The sequence below is a fragment of the Drosophila hydei genome, unplaced genomic scaffold (assembly GCF_003285905.1).
Source record: "Drosophila hydei strain 15085-1641.00,03,60 unplaced genomic scaffold, DhydRS2 tig00008121-arrow-pilon, whole genome shotgun sequence".
NCBI lineage: Eukaryota > Metazoa > Arthropoda > Insecta > Diptera > Drosophilidae > Drosophila > Drosophila hydei.
In genome coordinates this window covers 2618900-2642389 of record NW_022045832.1, presented here as the reverse complement: position 1 = coordinate 2642389, position 23490 = coordinate 2618900, and the positions used below count along the sequence as shown (strand labels likewise).

The 23490-nt window shown below is 45.6% G+C and overlaps 5 protein-coding genes across 6 annotated transcripts; all 5 read left to right on the top strand.

Annotated features, from left to right (window-relative positions):
• Positions 1 to 215: 215 nt before the first annotated feature.
• Positions 216 to 1532, top strand: LOC111593266. Its single transcript, XM_023305933.2, has 2 exons — positions 216 to 1284; positions 1417 to 1532. The coding sequence occupies exon 1, from the start codon at positions 303 to 305 to the stop codon at positions 1188 to 1190; it is 888 nt and encodes a 295-aa protein (XP_023161701.1). The 5' UTR covers positions 216 to 302; the 3' UTR covers positions 1191 to 1284; positions 1417 to 1532.
• Positions 1533 to 3145: 1613 nt separating this feature from the next.
• On the top strand, positions 3146 to 5032 carry LOC111593251 (brain-specific serine protease 4). The gene is made up of 3 exons (XM_023305911.2): positions 3146 to 3382; positions 3456 to 3627; positions 3863 to 5032. Exons 1-3 carry the CDS (start codon positions 3173 to 3175, stop codon positions 4978 to 4980), a joined length of 1500 nt encoding a protein of 499 aa, XP_023161679.1. The 5' UTR covers positions 3146 to 3172; the 3' UTR covers positions 4981 to 5032.
• A 196-nt stretch (positions 5033 to 5228) lies between these two features.
• LOC111593253 (tryptase) lies at positions 5229 to 7145 on the top strand. 2 transcript variants are annotated; one of them, XM_023305912.2, is made up of 4 exons: positions 5229 to 5557; positions 5645 to 5810; positions 5854 to 6616; positions 6689 to 7145. In XM_023305912.2, exons 1-4 carry the CDS (start codon positions 5354 to 5356, stop codon positions 7095 to 7097), a joined length of 1542 nt encoding a protein of 513 aa, XP_023161680.1. In that variant the 5' UTR covers positions 5229 to 5353; the 3' UTR covers positions 7098 to 7145. The 2 variants fall into 2 exon arrangements, with proteins under 2 accessions (XP_023161680.1, XP_023161681.1); XM_023305913.2 differs by having other exon boundaries at positions 5425 to 5557; positions 5865 to 6616.
• Positions 7146 to 8045: 900 nt separating this feature from the next.
• LOC111593271 (serine protease gd-like) lies at positions 8046 to 10498 on the top strand. The gene is made up of 4 exons (XM_023305942.2): positions 8046 to 8378; positions 9065 to 9230; positions 9287 to 9920; positions 9985 to 10498. The coding sequence occupies exons 1-4, from the start codon at positions 8169 to 8171 to the stop codon at positions 10394 to 10396; spliced, it is 1422 nt and encodes a 473-aa protein (XP_023161710.2). The 5' UTR covers positions 8046 to 8168; the 3' UTR covers positions 10397 to 10498.
• A 9305-nt stretch (positions 10499 to 19803) lies between these two features.
• On the top strand, positions 19804 to 22174 carry LOC111593270 (serine protease gd-like). Its single transcript, XM_023305941.2, has 4 exons — positions 19804 to 20103; positions 20723 to 20888; positions 20946 to 21585; positions 21649 to 22174. Exons 1-4 carry the CDS (start codon positions 19885 to 19887, stop codon positions 22073 to 22075), a joined length of 1452 nt encoding a protein of 483 aa, XP_023161709.2. The 5' UTR covers positions 19804 to 19884; the 3' UTR covers positions 22076 to 22174.
• The last annotated feature ends 1316 nt before the right edge of the window (positions 22175 to 23490 follow it).

Here is a 23490-nt window from a genome sequence, read left to right as displayed (position 1 = left end):
TGTTGTTGATGCTGTTATTGCTATGGGCGTACATAAATTTGAGACAAATATAAACAAATGTCCAGAGAATGCGAGTCAGCAGCTGATTTATGAGCTGATAATAAAAGGAAATTGTTGCTCATACGCCTCGTTGAACGGGAGCACAACAAGTGTGCGTATTGTACGGACTATCAAATAGTATACTAGAGTAAGGCACTCTGGCATTGCCTGTCAGATAGGCACTACTTACGACTACATTCTTCAAAGTACTAAATAACAATCATACAAATTCCAAGTTTTTTATTTTTGGAAAAGGCGGCAACATGGACTCAGACTCAGACAGCAATGGCCGGGACGACAATAAATCGTTAGATACTTCGTTTTTCGAGACGCTTTGGCCACTGATATTGGATGACAATCAGTGTCGGGTGGAAAGCGAATCGATTAGATTTTTTATACCTCGCATTGAATTTGATTATTTGCATTGGCACACCTTTCTGGCCAAGGTAGGCTATCCACAGTACGAGAAGCCGCATGATATGCGATGCTGCCAGGCTGCCGAGGATGAAGAAAAGTCCGAGCAGTTGGCCGAAGCTGCAACTAACAAGGCCGTTGAAGAACTCAACGATAAGGCACTTAGCGACTATCAACCATGTGGCTCGCGTGCTATCAGGCGTATTGACAACGAAGTTAAGCATCTATGCGAGGAGCAAGAGCGCCGCCAACGCTTGGCCTACTCCTTTGCCAATCGTGTATATCCATGGACCATGCAAACTCCGCTCCATGAGAACAGCTTTGTTCTCACAGATGAGGTATGCTTAGATTTTCCGTGTCCAATGGAGCGTGATATCCTGGAAGGTGTCTATCATTATGACTGCAAGCTAATGATAATTGATGCCAGCACTGAAGTCTGCGCCGACGACTTTCTGCGCTGGACTAAGTTCCGGCCATATGTCCAGATGTTGTGCCTTGTGCGCTGTCCACGTGTCCAGCGACATCTGCAGCTGCTCAATGTTTTCCACACTATGCTAATAGAGGAAAACATCCACAATACTTGGCACGAGGAGCTGAACTGCTCGCTCCGCTCGGGACTCAAAGAGGCCAGGAAATTGGAGCTCTTGAAAAACTGCGCCGATGCATTTGTTTTTATTTTCTCGCGTTATCGCGGCATTTGCACTTGCGACACCTTCAAAGTTTTACGCCGCAGTTGATTACTGGAAATCTAATTGAAAAATTTACTTATTTCAAATATTAATTCATTTCACGAGTGGTGTCCAAAATAAAAATTAACCTATGTCTGATAAGGTAAGTCTACTACAGAAGTCTTCAAGGCTTAATATATATATTTTCATGTTTGAGCAGGCAAATTTTTTATTAATATAAATAATATATTAATTAATTATAAATCAAAAACTGTAAAAAAAATATTTTAATCAGAAGGCAAAGAAGATACACAGAACTGTAAGGACCTAAATTACTATACCTAAGCAGACGACAAGAACTCCTTTGGTTTTTTGGTATAAATTTACTGGAACTGTGATTTTACTACACAATTCATATTCGTATATTTCAAACAGATATTTGAACTTTTCAATAAGTGTTCATATGTATTAAAAAATTGAAATTAAAGACTTTTAACTTGAGTAATAAAATTGATGTTGAAAGGAATTGTAAAAATTGATAAATAAATAATGGGATTAATCAAATGTCATAAATTAATTTGTGAATTTTTGGGAAAACGTCTTTATACAGTGCAGAAGTGTAAGTTGTTTTCTAATATAAGCCATTTCACTTGGCAATTATTCAGTAGAAAATACAGAACATTCGCATACAACGTCAATCGATCTTAGTGTTCAAGCCCGTAGCGACCCATTGCTAGGTATTTATGTCGAAGTAGTTTTGTAGTGGCTGCCTAATGCTCCAATTAACGTATGCCATAACCCCGCAAAGGCAATCAAAGTCTTTCGAGTGCACACAATTTACAGTGCGCATGCACTTCCTGCAGCTGGTAATGGGCAACTGGCATTGACTGTTTGGCTGTTCGCTGCGGAAGCAGTTCGCCTTGAGGAGCAGTCAAATTGGTCGGATATAGATGTCTCAATGTGCTTGTGGAAGCATTCGGGGCATGCTAGCGGCTGTCACGAATGCCAGCGGCGTCAACTTTGTCGGCCATTAGCCCCGAAAGTTGGCAGCAAGTTGCCAGCCAAGACGAGGCATATTTCATTTTCAATTTATTATATTTGGCAAAACGAATGAAATTTACGAGAAATCCCAACAAATTACCACAGAAGCTTAACAAACTTGAGCTGATTATAAAAGTTGGTGTGAAAAAAAGAAGCCCTCTGCAAGCCAGAGCCACAACAATGTCATCCATCCCCAAAGGTGTAGGAATTTCGCTCCTCCAGCTAACCATTGGAATTGGGTGCGTTTATTGTTGTTAAAAGTTTTGCTACTTTAGCAAGTACATACTGACAGTTGCGTGTACCACAATTTTCAATATTGTACTTACATACAAACTTGTCTGATATAATCTATAACTTTTCGTATAATAAGTGAAAATTGTGGCACCAGTGCAAAGTTTTATCAGTGCCAGGTTTTTAGTAAAAACCAGAGAAATGTTCTTTAAGGTGGAAATGCCTCGATAAGGGGATTCCTGTCAGTTTGACTCTATTTATATAAAAGTAGGTAATATGCAGGTAGCATCTGCCTTTGCCTCTGCCGTCAAACTCGTTTCGCTCAAATGCAGTCGAGAGCGAATCAGAGAGCACAGCACAGCTGAGGGTTAGAATAATTTAAACCGGTTGAAATTGCAGTCAAGATAGAGACAGAGAGAAGAGAGTTTTTATTTTGTAATGTAAACGTAAACAAAGTGCCTTCATTCAAGCATCAGTCTAATCAGACATTATACATAACATGTGTTTTAGTCTTGAAAATACTATGTATACTTCTGGCATGACCCATGATCCATCAACTTCAGCTCAGACTGCCGAGGGGCTTACCGGGCAAAGCCCGAAAACCTGTCCTGCTGTGCGCTTCGTCAGTCGCTCTTACGTTCGGGTATTTCACACTACGCAGAGAGCGCAATGCTGGCGAGCGCTGAGCGGGAATTTTGTGATAATTTCAACTTCATGGGGAATTGAGATGCTCAGTTCTTGCTCAACTGCTATCAGCTACAGTTCTGAAACGCCATTCAATGGGAATCGTGAGCCAAACGCTGAGGTTCGCTGTGCTAGCACTTTGTCTACGCATTGCTTTGACCCAACGCTTGCCACCCAATGGCTGTGGAAACATTTTTCAGTATCGGCGCCAGGGGGATCATTGGATTGGTCATGTCACCCCGCCGCAAGATGGCCTCAAGAGCGTCAGCTGGACGCTGCGGTTTGTCTCGCATGGCGTTAACAGGGTACGTATGTAGGTAGACATACCGAGTATCATTGGCAAAGGTCATTTCTAACAGTCTTTGATTGCGCCTACAGCCCGGCAAGATAAGTTCCATGGCACCATATCCGAATAGGAAGACTGCTCTGCAAAATATGCACGACGGTGGCCGTGCCGAATGCTTTGTCCGCTTTACTGACTTCGACGACGAGCTGCCCAAGATAGTGCGCATCGAGTTGAACGGCCAAGTGTTATGCACAGCCAGCGAATGTGAGTAATCGACTAAAATTGATTAGGGTTGCAATTACGTGGCTAAGCAGTATCATTAAACGCAATTATTGGACAAATGGTATGCTATTTGATATGTGTAATTAACAATATGCAACGAAATTTGAATTGTGGCTTGCACAAAGCTCTTTATTCACCCTACACATCAAATGCAAATGTGCTAGAATCCTCTAGTTGAAATTCTCACTTTTAATATTAATATACTCTTGTTTCGCAGATGAAGGGTCTTCCACCACATCGACGCGAGAGCTGAACATGGCTGTTTCGTCAACGACCACATATAAAATGTACGAGTCGCCGCCACTGCCCACCAGAACAATTCCCCTGTTTGATTCGATTGATCCAGAATCTTTCTACAATCAGCTAGTGACATATGCATCGGTCCCAGCGCCGACAACAGCCAAACAGACTCCACGGCCTACCACGACTGTCACTAGACCGGTCGCAGCTAGTCCGGGAACATCATGGGTATCGAATGATAATCCATTTTTGAAGCCGCTGACAAGTATAAAGCCTATTGTTACGGTGGACACGCGTCATGAGCCAGTGGAGTATGAGTGCGGCGTGGAGGGTCTCGTTGGCTTACAGATTGGAGGCGAAACCTTGCCCAGGGGCCGTTTCCCCTGGCTGGCGGCGCTCTATCACGACATCAACGTGGATCCCAATAAAATTGAGTTGTCCTACAAGTGCGTGACGACGCTGATCTCGGCACGCACCGTGATAACAGCGGCGCATTGCATCTACGGCATGACGCCGGCACAACTAAGGGTTTATGTGGGACGCCATGACATAAGCATGCATCCCGAAAAGGACGCCACTCTGATGGCCGTGCAGTCCGTGCACACGCATCCCGACTTTGTGGGCAATCTGGTGCCTGATCTGGATGTGGGCCTGCTGGTGTTTACCGAGCGGGTCCAATACTCAACCTATGTCCGTCCCATTTGCATGTGGACCAGCAAAACAGCGCTTGGCATCGATGACAGCGAACAGACTGCCGTCGCCGGTTGGGGAATCGATGCGAATTTCAAGCCAACGCGTTTTCCCTCAACAGTCAACGTGAGGAAAGTGTCCCAGGAGCAATGCCTACGTGAGATGGTTACCGCCAAGGACTTTTTGACGCCTCGCACATTCTGCGCAGGCAACAGCCAGGGTCATGGCCCCTGCCTCGGCGACTCCGGAGGTGGATTAATGGTGCTGCGCAACAACCGTTGGTTCGTACGCGGCATTGTCTCGCTAGCCCAACGCTCTGGCAACGGCTGCGATTTGTCGCGATACGTCATCTACTGTGACGTTGCCCGACATCTCGGCTGGATAGAACGTAATATTGTGAGATGAGCGCTAACAAATAAGTTAACTAAATAAACAAAAAGCTGCCTGCTTATCTCGTAAGAGCCACGCTTATGTATAGTTTACGCTCCGGAGGGGTTCGCATTTTCTGCTTTCAGTTTTCACTCAGCCCTCTGTAGTCTCTCTCTCTCTCTTTCTCTCTCTATGTACTCTTCCGTATCGGAGATCTCGGCTTTATCAGCTTCAGCACGATGCAGTATTTCCAGTTGCTTAGCATACTGGCTCAACACTCACAGCCAATTGAGCTGCTAATATCGAATGCAGTTATATTCGCCCACTGGCGCTTGTCGCGTGTGCATTAAATAATTGGACGAGACTTTAACTAGAATTTGTATTTTTACAGTTTTTTTTTAACATTCCAATGGACACGCAGCTACTGCTGCTGCTGCTACTGGCCATGGTGTTAATGGCTTCCGTTGCTCAGCGCTTCCCGGAAAACTCGTGTGCTCAGTATTTCCAGTATGTCCAGAGTGGCATTGGCAGTTTTCAAGGCGAGCTGACACTCGGCCTGCAAAATGGCCGCAATCGAATTGATGTGCGATTCTCGCAGCTCGGCGCGCACGATGTATGTAGTTACTCTATAAGCTGATTAGATTGTTGCGATTCAAATAGTGAACTGATTGCGCCACAAAATTCCAAAACGATTCGACAGCAATCTGTTGTGGGCGCCCTGCTGCCGTATCCCGATGAGGTCACAGTGCGAGCTAGTTTGCGGGCCGCTAAGTTTCGAGTTAGCCTCTGGGCGGATGCGTCGGCTGTGCTGCCCAAGCTCACGAGATTGGTATACAATAACAACGAACTGTGTCGAGCCAGCGAATGTGAGTAATCTTTATTGAGTTCTAGTTTAGATTGCATTTGTAGATAATCCCCAGAGTTTCTTCAATCGTTTCTTCGAGCTGCACATAAACGGACCACAATCACCTCATCGTGTGGCGCCCACACCTGTCATTCATAAGTTCCCAGAGGGACAGACTGATGTGCAGATTAAGACAGTGGTCTTCGATGGCTCGGAAAGGTCGATTTCCCATATTCTATCCGATTTCGTCAATGAACAGACCGCCACCTCAGCTGCTGATTGGGCGCCCAAGTCACCGGCAATAACTAGCATAAGCTCATCGGCTGTGCCTCGTCAGAGGTGGCCCACTTCCTCAGTACCAACAATTTCCAGCATTGCACCCGCACCTTGGAAGCCAGCAACGCCTGCCTCGCCTTTCATTCCAAATGGGATTCGTGCAAGTCCTCCATCAAGTGTACCCTGGCCTTCATTTGTGTGTGGCCAAGAAGGCACGGGCGTACCTTATATTCAGCGAGGCATGGAGTTTCCTCGTGGTAGATATCCCTGGCTTACAGCTGTGTATCACAAAGAGTCCTTTTCACTTGCCTTCAAGTGCGGCGGCTCGCTCGTCTCGACCAGCTTAGTCATTACGGCTGCCCACTGTGTGTACAAAATAAGAGAGGATCGCGTGTTGGTGGCCCTGGGTCGCTATGACCTGGACAATTATAGCGAGGATGGTGCAGAGATGAGAGACGCTAGGCGCATTGTTATGCATCCAGAATATTCCTCGCGCCTGCAGCTACAGCCCGATGCGGATATTGCGCTGATCACATTAGATAGTCCAGTCATGTGGGTTAAACCGACTTTTTGTTATAATTCATAATCCATTGTCTGGCTATTGATCTTTTGCTTGACTTACAGCTTCAATGACATCATCAGTCCAATTTGCCTGTGGGAGACGGCTGAGACGGAAACTGAGGCCGAAATTGGCTCCATTGCAGGCTGGGGCACGGATGAGAACGGCAACTCAATGACACGTTATCCGCGTGTCGTCGACGCGAAGATTGCCACTGTGGGGGAATGCGCCCGCCGTTGGAAGGTGCAGAAGATTCTTGATCGCACGCTCTGCGCTGGCAATCTGGATGGCTCTGGGCCATGCCTCGGCGATTCCGGTGGCGGTTTGATGATTAAACGCAACAATCGCTGGCTGCTCCGTGGAGTTGTCTCCCTAGGCGAGCGAAGTACAGTGGACCACTGCAATAACAACCAATATGTCCTCTACTGCGATCTTGCCAAGCATATGACTTGGATTAGGCAATACATAAGCTAGTCCCTATCAAACTGTTTTCAAGAAATCAACACAATATGTAAATTTATGCTACAGCTGCTACAGTTCAATATCAGCATAAATATGCAATTAAATAATATTAAATATGCATATTAATTATTTATTTTGTCAATAATTTTTGTAAAGAATGAATTTGTTAAAAAAATTATACAACGACTTTTCAATGCTCTTTATTTGTTAATTTGACAGCCAAAATTATTAAAAATAATAAAAAATGAAATAAAAAATAAAAAGATTTGTATCTATAATGCTAGCTTACATCAGTTTACTATGGATTCTTATACTGTTATATTGATGGATTAACTCAGCTCTTAGTGGAGAAGGTATAGGAAAATGTGCTTTCCTTAGTCTGTGAAATTAGTTTCTTCAATTGTTTAATTGTTTACATTTCATTCCTTTTTATTTCTAATAAGGTCAAGGGCAATTTAAATAAAAAATATTCTAATGCTCAATAGAAAATTCATAAAATCGAAAATGTATAAACGATTATTGTCAGAATATAATTTAATGATATATATATTAATATTTTTAATAGAATAGAGTTCTTCAACCAAAGAAATAACACAAAAATCTGAAACTAAATATGAAAAATAAATCTGCTTCAAATTCATTAATTTAAATGCAATAAAATAAAAAAGTTGACAATATTATAGCCAAAAACTCTTTATAAGCTAAGTAATAGTAAGCGGATTATCAAATTTAAGAGCTATAAACTCATAGAGGGAAATATCATTTGCCAGCTGGGAGACTCCAGCTGAAAGAGTAGAGTTTTACCAGTCGATGCTCGCAAGTGATGCTGGCTATCCGGTTTCGCCCGAGATGTCTGAGTGAAAGAAATCGATTCTCGCTGAGGTGTAGCTGGACAGCGAACGTGATTGAGATTCGTATTTAATGCTCAGAAGTAAACACAAATCATTCGTTTGCCGATGTTCAAAGCGCGAGGTGCGGCTGTGCTCCATTTAGACATTCGCTTTAGTGTCCATCGCGTGTGTAGTTTACGATTAGTTGTTCGTTTATTTTCCTTTTGCTAAATCAATAATAGTAGCAATTTATATGGAGAGTGCGTTGCTCTTATACGGCATCTTGCTGTCATTGCTTGGACTTATGTCGGCTCAGCGCCTGCCGAATATCGCTTGTCCGCAGTTCTTTGAGTATCTATCCTACAATCAGCAGTTTATAGGGCACATTGCTGTACGACATGACCCTCAATATGAGAGCAACGAGCTCGTTGTGGAATTCTCACAGTACGGAGCTTATCAATGGGTAGGTAAACGGGTTGCTGCAGATCAGCCGCGCATCACTAAAATCTCATTTGTAGCTGTTTTTTTTTTGCTCGTGCTAATTTTTCTGGCCTTATCACACATTGACCTCAACAAATGTCTTTATGTGCTGTGAATACTGATGGCAACATATGCGAATATGGCAATTGATAACGTACAATTGTGTTAGTTAATAGGCGTGGTAAACCCCCATTCAAAAACAAGTTTTCCAGAATCATTTATTTTGAAATTGGCAGCAGTCAGAGAGTGCAAAAACAAAGGTGAATAATTGCTCTTAGCTTGCGTGCAATGAGTAGTCAATCAATGGGATGTCTAATTGACTATGTCAATATGAGAGCAAAAACCTTAGAGAACAGTTATTAATAGCTGCAAAGAGCAAGCTTCGCAATTTGATGTAGTTCCCTTGTGTGCTTGCTTCTGCTACGCTCTGTGTGGTTTGCCGAGGTGATATTAGTTATGCATGTATTGGTTGCTTACACAAACAACTTTGACCAGCTTATACAAAGATTTTGTTTTGGTTTTTACCAACCCAATCGTGGATCCCCGGCTCTATATAATGTATGAATCGCCATAAAAAAAGAAATTGTATATTGATCACATGTAGCTCATAAAGATGTTGATATCGATTATCAATAATTTATTTGTTTTTTTGCATTTCCATCCCATTAGAGCTATGTTGGAAGCCTTTCACTAATGGACAACCAAGAAGTCACTAAGTCTCATATAGCTAATGGCGAGCCCATTAACTATCGCGTCGACTTCCCCATACCCAGCGAGCCGCCAAAATTGACAAAAATCACTCTCAATAATGAGGTGCTCTGCAGTGCACCACAATGTGAGTAATTTCAGCAGCGCTTAGTTCCTGGCTCAAACTTTCGAGTCTATCTTCAGATCTACCACCAAAAACTGAGATCTCATTGAGGCATTCTCTGCTGTCCACAACGGTGCCGCTTACCTTTTTGGACTCGAGACGTATTCAGAACGCTCCACAGTGGGACTTCAGACCATCCGTTTCGGCCGTGAAGCAACCGGATTACATGATTCCGGAGATTCAAGTGCCGGTGCCGAGAACAACTCCCAGGCCACGTCCCGTCATTCAGCAGCAAACTAATGTGAACACCAGAGAGAGTCCAAAGCCTGAGCCGATAGATCAAACGCTGACTACAGTCTGTGGCCGCGAAAGAGCCGTTACAACGCCTCTCATTTTCCAGGGAGAGCAGCTGCAGCGGGGCCAGCTGCCCTGGTTGGTTGGTCTCTTCGAGCGTGCGACAGACAATGGTCTGATCTTCTTCTGTGGCGGCTCGCTAATTTCGTCAACGACAGTGCTGTCGGCGGCACATTGCTTCCGTTTGCCTGGCCGCGATCTGCCGGCCAACCGCACTGTTGTCTCTCTGGGTCGCAACACCATCGATATCATTTCGCAGGGCGAACTGCGCGAGGTAACGCAGCTGCTCTTCCATGAAGCATACGAACACTTCAGCGCGAATGCAGACATGGTGCTCATCAGACTAGCCAAGAAAATCATGTAAGTAGATAATACCCGATGCACGTCTGTTAGATTACCTAATTCTTCTTGGCTTCTCTGTTAGCTTCAACGATTATATTGTTCCCATTTGTTTGTGGAACGAGAACTATGCGCTGCAGCTGCCGTCAGGCTACAAAACGTACGTGGCTGGTTGGGGAGCCGATGAGAACGGGAACGTCAACACGAAGTACTCGAAAATCACGGACACAAGCATTGTGACCGAGTCTGACTGCCTGCGCGAGAGTGTGCGTTCTCTGGTGCAGCCGAACACGATCTGTGCGAAACGCGTGGGGGCTGGTCCTTGCGCCAGCGATGGTGGCGGCGGACTGATGCTGAGAGAAAACAATATTTGGCTTCTGCGTGGAGTCATCTCACTCGGCCTGCAAAAGAACAATACCTGTGATCTCACCCGGCCTTCCCTCTACGCAGATGTGGCCAAGCACATTACCTGGCTGCGTCAGAACATGTGGGAATAGCCAAACTCCAAATAGTGCCAGAGGTGCATTTCGCTCAACCTATGTACTCAGTTCTAAGTCAAATTCTGCCTGTAAATAATTTATAAATAAACCAAATTTTTATATGCATATTTGTTCGATACCCAAACGGGATGATTCGCGGTCAGAAGTATAGCTTATAGTTATGAACGTCATCGGCGATAAATACATATGCAAATTATTTGTCAAGCACGCTTTTAAAAACATGCTGAGTCGAAGCTCTAGCTTATTTACGATCCAAAACATTGTTAATCTTTAATGAATAAGAGAGTAAACAAAAAAAAAACAAAAAGAGAAATTTTTTTTTTTTTTTTTTTTTTTTTTTTTTTTTTTTTTATTTCTTTATTTTGTTGCAGCTTATTGTCTTAGACTCTATAGCGCATTTAGCTCTAAACCTTAACTAATGGGAGGGCAGATATGCCAATTATTCTGCACTTGTAGCTACTATCTTAATTAGTTCTAATATTGTCTAGAGGATGCAATCTCTTCAGTCTTCGCCTATTGTTGTTTATAGCCAGGTTGCTTGCGAGATGGTTAGGATGCGCTGCAAGTCTGTCCGCGTATCTTGAACTGTGTCGCCCAATGAGTTCAGCAACTGTGGGAATTGCTAAATCCCTATGTAAGACTGAGTTTCTTACAAACCAGCTGGCTCCAGTCCATCTGCGTAGTGCTTTATTCTGCAGGGTCTGAATTTTGTTCCTTGTAGTCTTCGCCGAGGAGCCCCATAGAGAGATACCATATACGAAGGTTGGGACAACTATTGCCTTGTAGATGGCGGCCTTGCTGCTGTAAGACAACTTGCTTGAAGCTCTCAGCATCCAGTCGAGGGTTTTTAGCTTGCTTTTGCATTTTGAGGTTACTTGACTTATGTGCGCTTTAAAAGTCAGCCTTCTGTCAAGAGTGATACCAAGGTACTTTACTTTTGAGGCTTTGGGAATAGTGGGCCCCAATGCAACGCTTGGGCAATCTCCTCTTCTAGTGGCGAAGGTAGTATGTACAGACTTTTGTGCATTAATGGTGATACACCACCGTTTTGCCCAGCGTCCGAAAGAGTCCAGATATTTTTGTAGTGAGTCTGAAGCTTCTTGCGCAGATACGTGACGTGATAAGATGGCGGTGTCATCTGCATAGGTCGCTATGAGTACTGCATCTGTACTTCCTATATTTGGCTCGGGAGTTGGCATATCTCCTGTGAATAAAGTATAAAGTGTTGGGCCTAGAACACTGCCCTGTGGTACTCCAGCCATAATTGGTCTAGTCAAGGATACTGCTTGCCCCCTTGACACTTGGAAGGTTCTTCCAATAAGGTATGAGGATAGCAACGCGAAAAATGGGGCTGGAAGGGTGGTCCTCACTTTCTGCAGCAGTCCCAGGTGCCAAACTCGATCAAACGCCTGTTTGATGTCTAAAAAGACGGCAGAGCAGTACATCTTTTCTTCAAAGGCTCCAAGGATATGGTGCACAACTCTGTGAACCTGTTCCGGTGTTCCATGCTGTCTCCTGAAGCCAAACTGATGGTTTGGAATGGCCTCCTGGCGTCCCAGATGTGTCAGTACTCGTTCCAGAAATATTCTTTCGAATATTTTGGAGAGTACTGGCAACAGGCTAATTGGTCTGTACGACTCAATTTCTCCCACGGGTTTGCCAGGCTTAGGAATCATCACAATCACGGCGCGCTTCCAGCAGGCTGGAAAGTGCCGGATGCGGAGCATGGCGTTGTACACCATAGTTATGTAGTCTATGGTGGAGTCAGGCAGTGCTCTAAGGACTCTGCCGTTTATTAGATCATATCCAGGGGATTTTTTTGCCTTCACTCTTCTGATGTGTTCAAGAACCTCTTCTTTTGTACATCCAGTTATCTGGTCTTCAGCTGGGAGGGGCGAGAGAACGATGTCTTCTGTTGCTTCGATTTCTGAGGCCTCTGCGGTAATCACCGGCGTGAATTGGTCTTGAAGGTGGTTTGCAAAAGCCTCAGCTTGAGCTTCGTCTCCAATGTGCCAGGAACCAGAAATGCTCCGAATGGGATGACGACGTATTGGCTGCCGTTTGAGCTTTCTTGTAAATTTCCATAATTGAAACTCTGCGTCAGTGGGCGATTCAGCTCGTACCAGCGCATCGCTGATACACCTCTTTTGAAGCAGGGCGAGAGCAGCTTTAAGATGCCTCGTGGCTTCGTTGTACATGGATTTGGCATCAGGCGTGCGTAATCTTAACCAGCGTCTCCTGGCCCATCTTTTGTGTATTAGTAGGTGTTGGGCCTCCAAGGTGAGGGGGATGTTGTACGGAGACTGTTGTCTTGTTTGGCAAGATGGTGGGGCGGCTTGGTGCGCAGCTTTGACTATTTCTTCCTGCAGTTTGTTTGCTGCGTAGTCCACGTCTTCAGGAGTGTTAAGTTCCATTTCTATGTGCAAAGAGTAATGGAGCTCGCGCCTAAAGACTCCTAAATCTGATCCTGCTGGCAGTAGTTGTTTCCTAATGGGCAAGGGCTGTGGCTGCGCGTGGATTGTGACTATTAGTGGCAGGTGGTCAGAGGATAGGTCCAAGGATTCTTCAATGGTCAATTGCCGGTCACAGATGCCTTTGTAGACAGCGAAGTCGATTGCCGAGGGCCTGTGTCCATTAATTGGGTAACGGGTGGGGGCTCCAGTCGCCAATATGCTGAATTGTAAGTTTTGAATCGCCTCAAATATGACTTCTCCGCGACGATTCGCACTATTGCTTCCCCAAAATGGGTGCCATCCATTCCAGTCGCCGCCGATGAGGGTCTTATTCAACCTTTGGCCTAGAACCTGTTCCATGTGATGATCACACAGACCAGTGTTTGGCGGAAGATAAATTGACGCAACTTCGATCGCTCCAATAGACGTAGGCAGGGTGATGGCTGAGACCTGCATTGTTGCGTTGCAAATTGGCAGTAAAGGTGTATGCGGTATTGTTGCTCGTATGAGGATTGAGGATCCACCAAAGCAGTTTGCTCCTTCACCATGAGCCTGATAGTGTTCGTATCCGAAAATTTGTGTAGTGGGGCACTCATGAGTTTCTGTTATTAACATTATATCTATGTTTTCTTGTGAGAGAAACGCAGCCAGTTCCTGAGTCTTGTTTCTCAGGCCATTGGCGTTCCAGATACCCACACGTAAAGCCATTATTTGTAGGCAAGCTTGGTTATGATGGCCATTAAACTGTTTAGCATGGTTGCTTGTTGGGATTGTACTTCTCGCATCGCTTTGAGCTCGGCATTAATTGCGTCAAACTGACGTTGTTGTTGCTGAAGCATTTCAGTGAACAAAGTGTCACTTGTGGTATTCTTATTTGACGGTCCACCTCTAGCGGCCTGTGCGTAAGAAACACCACTAATAGGCGTTGCAAAGCTCGTGGCTTGGGTAATGCTCCGGGGCCTTGTAATTTCGGAAGCAGTACTCGGACCCGTAGACGGTGTTTGTGTGGGACTCCTTTTTTGTGCTGGGGATTGCAATTTGCGCAACCGCTTGTATACTTGGCAGCCCTTATAGTTGGCTGGGTGCTGTAACTCACAGTGCACACAAGTTGGTGCCTGGTCCTTTTCGCGGGTGCAGTCTTTGGATGCGTGTTTCCCGGCGCAACGCACACATCTGGGAGCTTTGTGGCAGTAGCGTTGTGTGTGTCCAAATTCTTGACAGCGATGGCATTGTGTCAGGTCGTTGTATCTTCTTGGCAGTTCCACTGTGCAGCGTTGCCTGCAGACAACTCGAATGTCCAAAATTTCTTTGTTGTTGGGGGCCTGAGCCACGTCAACAAAAAATATATTTAGCGGTGTTTTGTCCATACGGCTCAGTGGGTTGTGCACATTTGTAATTGTGTGGCCTTTGGTTTCCAATTCCTTTTTAATTAGTGTTGTATCAGTGCTGGAGTGAAGCCCTTTGAACACGACTCTATATGGTTTGTCCTCCTTAAGCTGGTAGCAGTGGAACTCCAATTCCAGCTTAGTAAAGTGGTCTATAACTCTGCGATAGTCCTCACTGCATTGGGTTAATACACCTATGTTATTCTTCTTTGGCTTAATTACGTATGATTTAGCATCAATTACTTTATCTATTATCTGTTGAAGTAGGGCCACAGACTTGATGTTTGGACACCATATGGGGGGCGGACGAGGTTTCGGTGTAGTTTGCTGGTCGGTCAATACTGGGGCTTCTGGAGCTACAGGTGATTCGCTGTAGTCTTCATCTTCTTCTACGAGCAGTGAAAATCGATTTTCTGATATTAATGCTGCATTGCTGGTGCTTGGTTCGTCGAAGATGAGCCTTTTCTTGATGGTTTTTGGTGAATTTGGCTGTTTACGTTTCGTGTTTTTGTTGTTAGTGATGCCTTGCACGGAGGCGATATCTATTTTTGAGTTTATTGGCATGATGGAGGCTTGCCTATTTGCCATCACAACGTTAAGCTGGGCTTGCATTTCTGCATTTACCTTTACAGCTGTAGCGAGGTTATTGACATTAGATGTCATCGCGGATTGTGCTTTTGAGTGCAGGCGCACTCGCGCCAAGCGACGAAATTTCGTAAATTGCAATTAAAGCAATTGAGTTACGCGGAAGCAAGCGATAAGAAAACGCTGCGTGTGCGGTTTTTTGTTGCTGTTGCGTTGAAGAATGCACCGCAAAGTTCTATTTTTAGAACTCTGCAGCAGTAGAGCTTAAGCGAAGGCTGTTCGAATTCACGTCTTTACAGGTCGAACAACTGATCGCGATTGAAAAAAAAAAAAAGAGAAATTAATACAATGAAATCAGTCTGACAGCAGCACGAGAGACCGAGCAACTGAGCGACCGAAAGATCGTCTAGCTATAGCTTTGTTGTTGGTGGGAGAGACAGAGCGAAATGAAACGGGTTTCACCCCGATCACCGATGCTCATCGATCTGCTGACCACTGATTGTCGGAACAGAACTCCACATGCAATAGTCACCGCAATCGCGATCAGTCGTTCGACCTGTAAAGACGTGAATTCGAACAGCCTTCGCTTAAGCTCTACTGCTGCAGAGTTCTAAAAATAGAACTTTGCGGTGCATTCTTCAACGCAACAGCAACAAAAACCGCACACGCAGCGTTTTCTTATCGCTTGCTTCCGCGTAACTCAATTGCTTTAATTGCAATTTACGAAATTTCGTCGCTTGGCGCGAGTGCGCCTGCACTCAAAAGCACAATCCGCGATGACATCTAATGTCAATAACCTCGCTACAGCTGTAAAGGTAAATGCAGAAATGCAAGCCCAGCTTAACGTTGTGATGGCAAATAGGCAAGCCTCCATCATGCCAATAAACTCAAAAATAGATATCGCCTCCGTGCAAGGCATCACTAACAACAAAAACACGAAACGTAAACAGCCAAATTCACCAAAAACCATCAAGAAAAGGCTCATCTTCGACGAACCAAGCACCAGCAATGCAGCATTAATATCAGAAAATCGATTTTCACTGCTCGTAGAAGAAGATGAAGACTACAGCGAATCACCTGTAGCTCCAGAAGCCCCAGTATTGACCGACCAGCAAACTACACCGAAACCTCGTCCGCCCCCCATATGGTGTCCAAACATCAAGTCTGTGGCCCTACTTCAACAGATAATAGATAAAGTAATTGATGCTAAATCATACGTAATTAAGCCAAAGAAGAATAACATAGGTGTATTAACCCAATGCAGTGAGGACTATCGCAGAGTTATAGACCACTTTACTAAGCTGGAATTGGAGTTCCACTGCTACCAGCTTAAGGAGGACAAACCATATAGAGTCGTGTTCAAAGGGCTTCACTCCAGCACTGATACAACACTAATTAAAAAGGAATTGGAAACCAAAGGCCACACAATTACAAATGTGCACAACCCACTGAGCCGTATGGACAAAACACCGCTAAATATATTTTTTGTTGACGTGGCTCAGGCCCCCAACAACAAAGAAATTTTGGACATTCGAGTTGTCTGCAGGCAACGCTGCACAGTGGAACTGCCAAGAAGATACAACGACCTGACACAATGCCATCGCTGTCAAGAATTTGGACACACACAACGCTACTGCCACAAAGCTCCCAGATGTGTGCGTTGCGCCGGGAAACACGCATCCAAAGACTGCACCCGCGAAAAGGACCAGGCACCAACTTGTGTGCACTGTGAGTTACAGCACCCAGCCAACTATAAGGGCTGCCAAGTATACAAGCGGTTGCGCAAATTGCAATCCCCAGCACAAAAAAGGAGTCCCACACAAACACCGTCTACGGGTCCGAGTACTGCTTCCGAAATTACAAGGCCCCGGAGCATTACCCAAGCCACGAGCTTTGCAACGCCTATTAGTGGTGTTTCTTACGCACAGGCCGCTAGAGGTGGACCGTCAAATAAGAATACCACAAGTGACACTTTGTTCACTGAAATGCTTCAGCAACAACAACGTCAGTTTGACGCAATTAATGCCGAGCTCAAAGCGATGCGAGAAGTACAATCCCAACAAGCAACCATGCTAAACAGTTTAATGGCCATCATAACCAAGCTTGCCTACAAATAATGGCTTTACGTGTGGGTATCTGGAACGCCAATGGCCTGAGAAACAAGACTCAGGAACTGGCTGCGTTTCTCTCACAAGAAAACATAGATATAATGTTAATAACAGAAACTCATGAGTGCCCCACTACACAAATTTTCGGATACGAACACTATCAGGCTCATGGTGAAGGAGCAAACTGCTTTGGTGGATCCTCAATCCTCATACGAGCAACAATACCGCATACACCTTTACTGCCAATTTGCAACGCAACAATGCAGGTCTCAGCCATCACCCTGCCTACGTCTATTGGAGCGATCGAAGTTGCGTCAATTTATCTTCCGCCAAACACTGGTCTGTGTGATCATCACATGGAACAGGTTCTAGGCCAAAGGTTGAATAAGACCCTCATCGGCGGCGACTGGAATGGATGGCACCCATTTTGGGGAAGCAATAGTGCGAATCGTCGCGGAGAAGTCATATTTGAGGCGATTCAAAACTTACAATTCAGCATATTGGCGACTGGAGCCCCCACCCGTTACCCAATTAATGGACACAGGCCCTCGGCAATCGACTTCGCTGTCTACAAAGGCATCTGTGACCGGCAATTGACCATTGAAGAATCCTTGGACCTATCCTCTGACCACCTGCCACTAATAGTCACAATCCACGCGCAGCCACAGCCCTTGCCCATTAGGAAACAACTACTGCCAGCAGGATCAGATTTAGGAGTCTTTAGGCGCGAGCTCCATTACTCTTTGCACATAGAAATGGAACTTAACACTCCTGAAGACGTGGACTACGCAGCAAACAAACTGCAGGAAGAAATAGTCAAAGCTGCGCACCAAGCCGCCCCACCATCTTGCCAAACAAGACAACAGTCTCCGTACAACATCCCCCTCACCTTGGAGGCCCAACACCTACTAATACACAAAAGATGGGCCAGGAGACGCTGGTTAAGATTACGCACGCCTGATGCCAAATCCATGTACAACGAAGCCACGAGGCATCTTAAAGCTGCTCTCGCCCTGCTTCAAAAGAGGTGTATCAGCGATGCGCTGGTACGAGCTGAATCGCCCACTGACGCAGAGTTTCAATTATGGAAATTTACAAGAAAGCTCAAACGGCAGCCAATACGACGTCATCCCATTCGGAGCATTTCTGGTTCCTGGCACATTGGAGACGAAGCTCAAGCTGAGGCTTTTGCAAACCACCTTCAAGACCAATTCACGCCGGTGATTACCGCAGAGGCCTCAGAAATCGAAGCAACAGAAGACATCGTTCTCTCGCCCCTCCCAGCTGAAGACCAGATAACTGGATGTACAAAAGAAGAGGTTCTTGAACACATCAGAAGAGTGAAGGCAAAAAAATCCCCTGGATATGATCTAATAAACGGCAGAGTCCTTAGAGCACTGCCTGACTCCACCATAGACTACATAACTATGGTGTACAACGCCATGCTCCGCATCCGGCACTTTCCAGCCTGCTGGAAGCGCGCCGTGATTGTGATGATTCCTAAGCCTGGCAAACCCGTGGGAGAAATTGAGTCGTACAGACCAATTAGCCTGTTGCCAGTACTCTCCAAAATATTCGAAAGAATATTTCTGGAACGAGTACTGACACATCTGGGACGCCAGGAGGCCATTCCAAACCATCAGTTTGGCTTCAGGAGACAGCATGGAACACCGGAACAGGTTCACAGAGTTGTGCACCATATCCTTGGAGCCTTTGAAGAAAAGATGTACTGCTCTGCCGTCTTTTTAGACATCAAACAGGCGTTTGATCGAGTTTGGCACCTGGGACTGCTGCAGAAAGTGAGGACCACCCTTCCAGCCCCATTTTTCGCGTTGCTATCCTCATACCTTATTGGAAGAACCTTCCAAGTGTCAAGGGGGCAAACAGTATCCTTGACTAGACCAATTATGGCTGGAGTACCACAGGGTAGTGTTCTAGGCCCAACACTTTATACTTTATTCACAGGAGATATGCCAACTCCCGAGCCAAATATAGGAAGTACAGATGCAGTACTCATAGCGACCTATGCAGATGACACCGCCATCTTATCACGTCACGTATCTGCGCAAGAAGCTTCAGACTCACTACAAAAATATCTGGACTCTTTCGGACGCTGGGCAAAACGGTGGTGTATCACCATTAATGCACAAAAGTCTGTACATACTACCTTCGCCACTAGAAGAGGAGATTGCCCAAGCGTTGCATTGGGGCCCACTATTCCCAAAGCCTCAAAAGTAAAGTACCTTGGTATCACTCTTGACAGAAGGCTGACTTTTAAAGCGCACATAAGTCAAGTAACCTCAAAATGCAAAAGCAAGCTAAAAACCCTCGACTGGATGCTGAGAGCTTCAAGCAAGTTGTCTTACAGCAGCAAGGCCGCCATCTACAAGGCAATAGTTGTCCCAACCTTCGTATATGGTATCTCTCTATGGGGCTCCTCGGCGAAGACTACAAGGAACAAAATTCAGACCCTGCAGAATAAAGCACTACGCAGATGGACTGGAGCCAGCTGGTTTGTAAGAAACTCAGTCTTACATAGGGATTTAGCAATTCCCACAGTTGCTGAACTCATTGGGCGACACAGTTCAAGATACGCGGACAGACTTGCAGCGCATCCTAACCATCTCGCAAGCAACCTGGCTATAAACAACAATAGGCGAAGACTGAAGAGATTGCATCCTCTAGACAATATTAGAACTAATTAAGATAGTAGCTACAAGTGCAGAATAATTGGCATATCTGCCCTCCCATTAGTTAAGGTTTAGAGCTAAATGCGCTATAGAGTCTAAGACAATAAGCTGCAACAAAATAAAGAAATAAAAACGAAAAAAAAAAAAAAAAAAAAAAAAAAAAAAAAAAAAAAAAAAAATAGTCACCGCTTGGCGCTCTTTCAAAGAGGTCTGAATCGTGACTGCGCTTGTTCAATTGGTTTCGCGTCTTCGATCATTTAGAAAATGAAACATTTCTTATTAGTGTTCGGCATCTTTTTAAAGCTGCTGCTTCTGCCTTGGCCCAGTTCAGCACAGCAAGTGCCGCCTGTCGCCTGTCCGGAATACTTTGAGTATCTGGCATACAATCAGGAGTACGTGGGTCGTATTTCTATACGGCATGATGCACAGTACCAGGAAAACACGCTCCGACTCGAGTTCTCGCAACCAGGATTTCTAAGTTCGGTAAGAAAACCCCTTTAAAACCCCTGCTTAAGTAATATTGATTTGTTCGATGCGCTTATCACAACTGACCCCAACTGAAGATTAGATTTCTGAGCTTTTCCCACAGCAGCGACCTCGCAAATGCATTGTTTATGTTGTTATTATTTTTATTGCTTGCTGTATATGAATGTGATCAGTGTTCAGTTTCCACGTTGCTTTTCATATTAGATAGTGGCCAATAAAAATATTAAATAATACAAAGGCTTCTAGATGATACTACGCAGCTCTCTTGCTGTGAGACTTAGTTTTCAGAAGTTGTGTGACCGGTTTCTTTCCACCTGCTTGTATCATTTAATTTACTTTGCTGTCATAAATCTTATTGCCTGCTGCTTCAATAATAAAGCCGCAGAGGTGTTGGTTTTACCAAATCAATTATTTATATATGTATTCATGAATAGATTTATTTAGAAAAGACCAAGCTTGACATTATTTTATTGTGTTTGCGACAGAGCTCAATTATAAAACATCATTATCGATATAAACTTCAGGGAATGAAAGAGGAGCTCAGAGCGGCATCGCGAAATGAAGCAATGTTTCCGGTTTTTTCGAACATCTACTAATAATAATCTTATTTATTTAGAATTACGGTGGCAGCCTAACTCTGTGGGATGGCGAAGAGGTAACCAAGTCTAATCTCCGCTATGGACGTCCTATACAATATCGCGTTGATTTTCCCACACCCGGTGTGCTACCTAAGCTGACATTGCTTATGCTCAACGATGTTGTCCTATGCAGAGCTTCGCCATGTAAGTGCCTGAAAGCTTATCGAAGACGATCATGAGCTTAATCCGTTTCCTTTGCAGATCCTCCTAGCAGTGTTACGCTTACTCTATCCCATTCGCTGCGCTCTACGACAGTGCCGCTCTTCACTCAAAATCCTCAGATACTTCAGGAAACAAACCGACGGCCGCAGCGACCAATTTGGGAAGGAAATGTTGTCCAACCTCAGAAGGCTATACCACAAGTGTCTAATCCTGTGCCAGCACCACCGCGTCAAGCACCTACCCAACCTGCACCTCGCCCACGCCCAAGGCCACAGCCAGCTCCTAGTAGTGGTGGCCAGGGACTTGGCCAGCTCTCAACAATCTGTGGACGCGAAGGGCCTGTCACATCGCCGCTTCTCCATTTTGGTAGTCAGGTCCGTCGCGGCCAGCTTCCTTGGATGGCGGCCCTGTATGAACGTGGTCCTGACGGTCTTCGCTTTTTCTGTGGTGGTACGCTCATCTCGGCCTCAACGGTGTTGTCGGCGGCGCATTGTTTCGTTTACGCTGAGCGAAACTTACCGCCTAGCCGAGTAGGTGTCTCGCTGGGCCGCAACACATTGGATTTAGTGTCGGACGGATTATTGGGTGAGGTCTCTGTGCTGATGGTACACGAGGAGTACTCGCCCAGAAACTATTCGAATGCTGACATAGCTCTGCTCAAGCTTTCGTCTCCAGTGAGGTAGGCTTTATCTACGGCGACAGCTTCTGAAAAATCGAATTGTATCTGGATTTTCGTTTGCAGCTTTGGCGAATACATCAAGCCCATTTGCTTGTGGAATGAGAACTTTTTGCTGCAGCTGCCGTCTGGCTACAAGTCCTATGTGGCTGGCTGGGGATCCGATGAGCATGGCAACCCGAATACGCGAGTGGCGAAGATGACAGATACGGATATCATCACTGAAGCCGAGTGCCTGCGCAATCTGAGATCTACCGAGGGCATCAGACTGGTCACGCCGAATACGCTCTGTGCGAGCAACAAGCAGGCAGCGGGACCCTGCAGCGGCGATTCCGGTGGCGGCCTCATGCTCCAGGAGAACAATGTCTGGCTGCTGCGCGGTGTCGTCTCGGCTGGCCAGGTGTTCACCAATCGCTGCGACCTGACGCAGCCCGTCATTTATACGGATCTGGCAAGGCATATTAGTTGGCTGCGCCAGCACATCTGGATTTGAGTCGACTCGTTTCTTTTAAGGCTTAAGTTAACTTGTGATAAGTAGAAGAAAGAGAGAGAGAGAGAGAGATAACTTTTAAATTGTATGACACAATAAATGCCAGCCTAGGTTAAATGAAATTGAAAAATTGCTGGGCAAGTGCAATTTGTCAGAGGTCGCAATTTAGTTTCATTACACTTGCACTTCACACTGTCGCACTGAGCCGAACAGGCGGCAACGAGCCCAAATTGCGGACGCAGGCATATATGGGAATCGCGTATGAAACGCGCGGAAAACGCGTCAAATGTGAAGTGAAGTACAACAGGTGCTTAGCCGATAAGAGCGCGTGCTTTCTGCGCACCTCCCGCTATCTTCGCCTCGCGCTCCCTATCTGCCGCTCTCTCGTGTTCTAGCTTCTCTTTCGCTCGGCAAAGCTCGCTCTGCTGTGCGCTGCGCACATATTTCGCCTATGCTACAAGCCATTTGGCACATCCTGTTGAATCGTCGGAGCCTTCGCCGCTAGTCGCGTTAGAAATCGCCTCAAATTTGTTGCATACCGAGCGGCACTGGCAAATGAACGCACGGCATTCGCCTGCGTTCCGCCCGCCGTTTAACGGCCTGCCTACTGCCTGTCCGCCTGTGTGTCCGCCGTAGAGCAACGTGTCGCTCGTGCGTGCCTGTTAACGGGCAGTCAACGTTCAGCCTTCAAATCGCGCAGTTCGGCGCGGCACCAGCTCCCACCAGCCGAAACAGTAGCCGACGCACAACTCAAAGCAGTCCCTGTGTGCGTGTGTATGAGTGCGTATGCGTGAGTGACTCTTGATCAGTTGTTTCCGTAAATGTCAATTGCCTTGCACAGCGCGCGAAGTGCAAGCACTAAACTACCGAGTGCAAAATACGAGTGCGATAACAAATTGAAGGCATCTAAAGCGTTGCATGGTCCTGTTGGCCCAGTTCAAACTCAAGCTCAAACGGTCTGCAGCAATTGGCAACAATTTGATAATTTGCTTGACTACAGCGAGGCGTGGCAAAGGCAATGGCCTAACTGACGTTCCACTGAACTGTTACACATACAAAGCGAAGCACAGTTGCCACTGAATGGTCACGTCTTGGCCATGTTATAGTCGTGGCTAATAATAAATGACTCTGCAGTCGGAGGCACACGGCAAAAAAACTGTTGAAAATATGCAATTTCCGTTTGGGAAATGTGGCATGACGATGACTGGGCACAGCTCAACGTACGCCTAGGACATGTAGATTTACATAGTGTTTATGCTGTATACACATTGTGTTGCATGTGTGTACCGTCGGCTAGCAACTGCAAAATGGCAAATTCATGTGAGCATAGGGCTAATGAATAGAACAATCGCGCACAGCAGCAGCTGCAGCCAATGCTTTTCTACAGGATATGCACAGAGCCGATAAGCACACGTCAA

Coding starts and splice junctions, on each gene's coding strand:
- LOC111593251 (XM_023305911.2), top strand. CDS start 3,173: ATGGGAATCGTGAGCCAAACGCTGAGGTTCGCTGTGCTAGCACTTTGT. Junction 3,383..3,455: donor TCTCGCATGGCGTTAACAGG/GTACGTATGTAG, acceptor TTGCGCCTACAG/CCCGGCAAGATAAGTTCCAT. Junction 3,628..3,862: donor GTTATGCACAGCCAGCGAAT/GTGAGTAATCGA, acceptor CTTGTTTCGCAG/ATGAAGGGTCTTCCACCACA.
- LOC111593270 (XM_023305941.2), top strand. CDS start 19,885: ATGAAACATTTCTTATTAGTGTTCGGCATCTTTTTAAAGCTGCTGCTT. Junction 20,104..20,722: donor AACCAGGATTTCTAAGTTCG/GTAAGAAAACCC, acceptor TTATTTATTTAG/AATTACGGTGGCAGCCTAAC. Junction 20,889..20,945: donor CCTATGCAGAGCTTCGCCAT/GTAAGTGCCTGA, acceptor TTTCCTTTGCAG/ATCCTCCTAGCAGTGTTACG.
- LOC111593253 (XM_023305912.2), top strand. CDS start 5,354: ATGGACACGCAGCTACTGCTGCTGCTGCTACTGGCCATGGTGTTAATG. Junction 5,558..5,644: donor CGCAGCTCGGCGCGCACGAT/GTATGTAGTTAC, acceptor ACGATTCGACAG/CAATCTGTTGTGGGCGCCCT. Junction 5,811..5,853: donor ACTGTGTCGAGCCAGCGAAT/GTGAGTAATCTT, acceptor TTGCATTTGTAG/ATAATCCCCAGAGTTTCTTC.
- LOC111593271 (XM_023305942.2), top strand. CDS start 8,169: ATGGAGAGTGCGTTGCTCTTATACGGCATCTTGCTGTCATTGCTTGGA. Junction 8,379..9,064: donor AGTACGGAGCTTATCAATGG/GTAGGTAAACGG, acceptor CCATCCCATTAG/AGCTATGTTGGAAGCCTTTC. Junction 9,921..9,984: donor AGACTAGCCAAGAAAATCAT/GTAAGTAGATAA, acceptor CTTCTCTGTTAG/CTTCAACGATTATATTGTTC.
- LOC111593266 (XM_023305933.2), top strand. CDS start 303: ATGGACTCAGACTCAGACAGCAATGGCCGGGACGACAATAAATCGTTA.